Here is a 6,991-nt window from a genome sequence, read left to right on the forward strand (position 1 = left end):
AAATGCAACATATGTTATACATGTTGAACATTGGTTACAATTATGACAGAATTCTGTGGTTGAAATTCCATCCTCAAAACAAGTTGATTACTTTTTCAAACACAATGTATTTTGCACGTAGATCCACGACACAGTAAATTGACAAATGACATTGAAACAACGTTGATTCAACCAGTTTCTGCCCAGTGAGGTATGTCTCTACTCAACCTAGACTGTATTTGACTGCATGGATTTTATAGAGAGAAGGTCTCTATGGATCATACCCTCTGTGCATTATCTCCACTTTATCGTCAGATAAGAAATTCACAAATTCATTTTTATAAAAGTCAAGGCATGAGTGCACTATATTTAATAGTCTTGAGTAATCGTTCACCTGTGCATTAAAACGAACCAGTCTTACAGCCAATTCAAATTTATGCATTTGAACAATATTAGATTTTACACAGTTATTTATGTACGTAATTGTGTGCAAATGGAAGAAAAATTTAGACTTGTGTCTAAAAACTATTTCCTTATAATATATTATTATAATAGACTAATACATTATTATTGTTATTATTATTATTATCATCGTTGTTATTATTACTGTCATGACATTATTACTATTGTTACTGTTATTCCTATTACAGTGCAGTATAACACGCACACGGTCTTCGATCACATTTAAATGTAACTCATTTGTTTAATATATACTGCTTATTTATGCTGCTCTGTGCGATAGACCTATGCCCTACATGAATAAATCTAATATACTGCAACATGTAGCCTGTGACATGTACAACAGATATCAATGAAGAGATACGAGAACGTCACGTTTATTCGTAGCATGCTGCACTTTTCATTCAAGTTTCATCTTGGTACAAAAATCATGCAGCATCAGGTGCATTCAAAAAGTGCAAAAACAGTAGGTCCAAATACCACTTTGTACTGTAGGCTACAGACCAAACCGCGTGCATGCTGAACTGGACATGAGAACAGTCGTTGAAGCAGTGATGGTGGTTATTAAACATGCAAGATCCCAGCGCCTTGAGTGACTACCAGACATGCTAATAAGAAACGGGACCAAGAAAAATATATATTTTCAGAGAATTCCCACGTCCAAAATGTATAGTCTACTGTCAGAACTGAAATGGGAAAAAAACATACAATATGCATGCGTAAAGTTATTAAACAATCATGGAAATATCGACTTTTGCAAATATAATTTGAGGTAACAACGTGTAAACATTTTTATCACAAGAGTCCATTACTTTTGTCAAGTTGACAGTCAAAAACAAAACAATATCCAACAGCCTATGCGTAAACAGCGAAGCATTCCTGGTTCTCCTTAAACGTTTGATGTGAGGAATTGGCCGCGCTTGACTGCAATTGCAGTCTATATTGGCAAACATATTTTGCAAGGAAATCAAACGCATTGCATATCATCGTGCCGCCCCAAATACAGCGTGTTGAGGCTATGGGTCCATGGCGCGCGGCTACACACCATTCTCCATCCCGGCGCCATAGACTAGCTGAGTCCTATCATCACCGGGGCCTCTATGTCTTTGGAAGGTCTCCGGTCCTTCACCATAAAGTTAATCATACTCTCCGATTTGATCATGAGGTTGCAGCCGAGGAAAAAGATGCCGAAAATGACGGTGAGCGACAGTACGCACAGGACCGCGATCTGTACGACGCGACTGATAAAGAGTTTCCGCTCGTCCGGAGGTAGCGCCAGGGAGCCGCCGTCACTGGTTGCCACGTCCGTCCCGTTGCAGCAGTTCACCAGAGTACCGGCGAGGACTTGGCTCCTGTTGAATAGTGCGCCCTGGGCTTGGTCGAAGAAGGAGCCGTTCATGTCTCCGTGGATGTCAGTCTGACAGCGCTAATGGCAGCTATGGGCGCACGCGGTTCCACAGACACACACTCACGGCTAAACCCTGTCTCGCAGTTGCACTTTGCGTCATGTGACTGTGAAAACAAATCAAAGTAAAAATCAAATGATAAATATATAATCTTCTTTTAAATTCGGTAATAACAGCACTACCAAAAGCTGATATGTTGGTGCGTATCAGCGGAGAGAAACTATCACAACCCTAACCAGATGCCGTATTCACCATCATACTTGCAAGTCAAATTATTAAACTGAACACAACTTCTACGTAGCTCGAACCTCTTAATTAAGCGGGTCCCATTGGACATCTCGAAGGAGGTTTAAGTCTGTATGTAAGACTGCCCTGCATGCGCACCTGTGCCCGCGTGTGTGTGCATTCGTGGCAAGTCTCTCGTGCATTTTAAAGGGCTGATGAGTTCCCCGTGGACCAAATCGCTCTCCACGAGGGGAGGTGGGTGGGCGGGTGCTGACAGTAGACAATTGAACGATTTAAGCAGCCCTCATCGACTGTCAGCGACAGCAGGCATACAGAGTGTTATTATTAGAATATGTCATCAATGGCATAAGGATTGGTATTGGTCTGTCACCAACAACACTGAAGAACTCCCATTAGATGATTTCTGATGGATGTAGAGTATGACAATTCTTTCCAACCTTAATGATGGGAGATACGTGTATCAATCTCTACAACACTTTGCTCACGCTGCATGTCTCCATGAAGTGCAACCGTTCTAATATTCAGTGCATCATAAAACAGGAGGCATTACAACAAAGGAGGGATCGGAAAAGAACCTGATGTACTGCACTGTTCAGTTCTGCACTCATCCTCCAAATGCCACCGTGACAGTACAACCTTAAGCACCGTCAGAGAGACACATTCAGAGACAGACTTCTTGAATTGAGAGATGGAGAAATGTAATCAAGTTGATCAATCTGGGCAAACTTTTCAGCAGAGAAATCTATTTCCATTCCTCCTCTCTCTCCACACTTTGTGTGTGTGTGGACTCCAGTGCTATTTTCGCTGAGATTAACAGCCTCCCTCTGTTTTATTAACATGCCTTATTCAAATATCAGTTTCTCTCTCAAGTGCACAGTCAAGCTAGTTCAGCTGCGGAGGAGGCAAACCCCTCGACTAACATTGAGATCTCTGCAGTACCGTCAACGAGATGCAGGTTTAGATGCTCTGACAAAACGGAAAGCAACCATAATCACCATCAACTACATGCAGATTGAAGATTGGGTATGAGAGTTTATTGTCTTTGCCCCCTATGGAGTCAACCTTATCAACCATGCCTTTGTATTGAAAAACGTACATGTGCCCTAGTGATAGGCTACATGATTGGCTCTACATAGTCTAGTTACTGAAAGAGTCTCCAAGGCTCATATTATGCATATCGTCAATGATTTGTAAGGACTTTTCCCCTTCCCAATTTGGCTTTCGGTGTTGAGCTTGTGTCAAGATAGAAGACCTCGCAAGGAGCCTTAAGAGGCAAATTGTATCCAACTGTTCATATTCTTCTTCTCATGACGACCACCTGCTACAGTAATATCATTATCCTGCTGCCATCACCATATGTTATCTTTAGTATCATCAAGCCCTCTTTAATGGCCAAACGGGGAACTGTATTCTCATAGGTCATTATCTCTGGCCTCCACAATGACTTTGTGTATAGAACATTGACTTGGAACAGAAGTGATATCATTCTGAGTAGTAAACAGTATTTCTCATCATAGACCAGACCACGACTATTATTCACGTGGAACCTCCACGATTCAGTACTTATTATATTTGAACAGGAGTATTATAATAACCTTACAGTCATTTATGCTTGTCTTGTCCCTGGGCATTGTGGAGTAGGCTATTATATGAAGAAGTAATGGCACCGACGTTAGGGTGAGCAGGTGTAGGCTATGAGGATGCTTTCAAAAATACTCCCTCAGATAATGTGAGAGAATATTTAAGTCCCCAGACCTAATATTATGTTTATCCTCTAAACAAAGCCTGTGAAAACCAATTTAGGATGCTCGCGTTGTCTGACTATAAGCGGCTTTCGGCTGCGAACTGAGAAGCGTGTGTACAAACAACGATTAGCTCTTTACACAAATATATTTAATTACACTTCCAGGGGGGTCAATTACAGTTGATTTATCACTGTATAATAACTGAAGATCAAACAAAGTGTTTTGGTGTCCACCAAGTTGGAATAATCCTATTAGCTTTTCTCATTTCGATCAGGGACTTGTAAATGACCACAGTTGGCGCTATCAACTAATGCTGTGTAGATGTCGTTCTGTTCATTCATAGTGTATTGTAATTATAGAAACAGACATAGATTTAAATGTCGATTCCTTTGTAAATACAGCCGGCCTCCCCGTTAACGATAAAGCACACAGTCGTCTATTTATGAAACATTAAACTGCAGCACCGCGCAAAGTCAAATACGGTTACAGTACAACATACAGCCAGAGACTTTCATTCCTGAATCAAAGTAGAAGAGGAAGTTCTTGAATGAAAAGTCTGTTACTTTCAAACATTTTGATATGAAACTGCTTACAAAGACTTGTTCACAACATTCCCACAGACTTTGAAGTAAATTAATTATATTTTTCGTCCATTTGCTGCATACAACCTGTTGGTAAAACTGAGGTTTATATGTGGAATACAGAAGTTATATTTTCTGAGAAGCAGCACGTTCTGTTTGGTCAATTATCTACATCATTCGTGACACTAGATGCAATACAGAACTCAACACAGGTCACAGGTGGCATGAGCTCATTATTATTTCATATCATGACACACAGCATGTAGGCCTGTGTATAAAGATATAAATAGATATGGAAAGTACATATAGACATGTGTGTCTCAGACTTGTTCCTTAGCAACAGTAGCCCTGTGAGCATAGTGATGGATGGTTGGTAAAGTTATTTTGGTTGAGAAAAGGAGGGAGGGAAGAAGAGAGGGAGAGAGAGATGGGGTGCCTGGACGAAGGAGAAGGGAAAACGCTTCCACTTAGCACGGGGGAATTGGCAGCCTAGCAACACAAACTAAGTGAAGACATCCCTTAGCAACAGGGAGGGGTTTAGCCCATACCTTCCACCTCCCCACTCCACCTTCACCCACGTCTTTAGAGGCCTTCACACAGGGCATGGCAGCACCTGAACACAGCAGAGTAGAAGTCCCCACCCTCCATACACTTCTCCATCCCCCACCCCCAACCCCTTCATCTCCACATCCCTTCTCCAGAGGTGCAGCTGTGGGCAGACTTCTTAGGATGTTGATCCAGTTCAATTAGTCTAATAGATTACCTACAGCCAAGTTTTCATTAGATGAACTAAGTGTGTGTGTGCGACTGGCTTGTGTGTGAGCGAGTGAGAGTGGGGGTCTAGATTAAGTGAGAGAGAGAGGGGATTAAGCAACAGGAAACACTGATAAACAGAGAGAAGGTTAGGGAGTATAAAAGAGAGAAACAGAAAAATAGAGACCAAGAGAAACAGAGAGAGAGAGAGAGAGAGAGAAACAGAGATAGAAGTTGAGAGAGAGAGAAAAACAGAGAGAGAGAGAGAGAGAGAGAAACAGAGAGAGAGAGAAACAGAGAGAAACAGAGAAACTGAGAGAAGCTGAGAGAGAAACAGAGAGAGAGAAACAGAGAGAGAAAAAGAGCGAGAGAGAGAGAGAAACAGAGAGAGAGAGAGAAACTGAGAGAGAAGCTGAGAGATAGAGAGAGAGAAACATGTAGTCATGTACCTGCACATGTACTCTACTGTATGCTTATTGTTATTGTTGAATGTATGGTTATTTTGACCCTTGGTTATTGTTGTTACTGTTGTTATGTTGACAATTTTGATTCTCGTTTGTATTTATTTTTATATTGTAAATATCCAAAATAAACGTTTGGCAATATGTACATTGTTACGTCATGCCAATAAAGCAAATTGAATTGAATTGAGAGAGAGTGCGAGAGGGGCCATGTCTGGGGTTGTGGGTACTGTCACCTGTGGGACAGTTAATCACATAGAGCTAAATGTAGTCATTAGTTCCCCCCTGACAGAGACTCCAGGTACACAGCAGCAGAGTGTTTCTGACCGCTCCGCTCACCAACCCCTTAACAGGCTGCATCCATTAGTCATTCAAGTTGTTTCAGGGAGATAATGGCTTCATTGCCTTCATTTGTTGTAGCGTTGTCCTGTGTGTGTGTGTGTGTGTGTGTGATGTGTGATGTGTGTGTATATGTGTATGTGTGTGTGTTTGTGTGTGTATTTGTGTATGTGTGTGTGTTTGTGTGTGTATATGTGTGTGTGTGTGTGTGTGTGTGTGTGTGTTTGTGTGTGTGTGTGTGTGTGTGTGTGTGTGTGTGTGTGTGTGTGTGTGTGTGTGTGTGTGTGTGTGTGTGTGCGTGCGTGCGCATCCATTTGTTTGAATGAGTATCTGTTTGTGTGTTTTAGGGCAGTGAATTTGAATTGCATGGCCTTAATTGAATTAACTTGCTTTTTCTGCCTCCTATCTCTAGGGACAATGTCTCCCACACTTCCCTCATTGAAGAATCTCCTGGCCTAAACATTTTGGCAGATCTACACATCTCTCATTAAACTTTCTAACTTGATTCCTCTCCTTCTCTCGCCTCCTCTTTCTCTCGCCACCTCTCTTCCTCCCTCCCTCTCTTTGTCTCCGTCTTTCTGTGTTACACAGCAGGCTATGAAACAAACCCATTGTGCCAAAGAGTGGATGTGCTTTTAAAAAGAGCCAGTGGAAGAAAAATGCTCACCCTCTCTTTATCCCTCTATCCCTTTCTCCCCTCCATTAAATGCCAGTTAAGGGTCTTTCTTTCTCTATACGTTCTCGTTTGAGTTGCTCTTTACCTAGGGACACCTGTTGAGGAGAGAAGCAGTGCTCTCCGAGCCAGACAGGCAGGGGGCCAGCGGGTCAGGAGGCACAGCGTCACAACACAAACAACATGTCCACCATGAGAAGAGCTAGGGCACATCCCAGAAGGTAAACCCCACTGAGATATAGACTACCTGAGTTCAAACAAATCCCAGGTGGACCCTCTCTTACACGACGAGGTGGTCTTCATTATACCCAGACCCAGTGAAAGGGGTGACGGTTGGTTATCCAAACAC

General features: G+C 42.1%; 1 protein-coding gene across 1 annotated transcript; it reads right to left on the bottom strand.

The window, feature by feature from the left end:
• Positions 1 to 807: 807 nt before the first annotated feature.
• On the bottom strand, positions 808 to 2,253 carry LOC135555007 (reprimo-like protein). Its single transcript, XM_064987381.1, has one exon. It carries the CDS (start codon positions 1,835 to 1,837, stop codon positions 1,508 to 1,510), a length of 330 nt encoding a protein of 109 aa, XP_064843453.1. The 5' UTR covers positions 1,838 to 2,253; the 3' UTR covers positions 808 to 1,507.
• Between the last annotated feature and the right edge of the window lie 4,738 nt (positions 2,254 to 6,991).

This window comes from Oncorhynchus masou, chromosome 15 (genome assembly GCF_036934945.1).
Source record: "Oncorhynchus masou masou isolate Uvic2021 chromosome 15, UVic_Omas_1.1, whole genome shotgun sequence".
In the NCBI taxonomy this organism is placed as follows: Eukaryota; Metazoa; Chordata; class Actinopteri; order Salmoniformes; family Salmonidae; genus Oncorhynchus; species Oncorhynchus masou.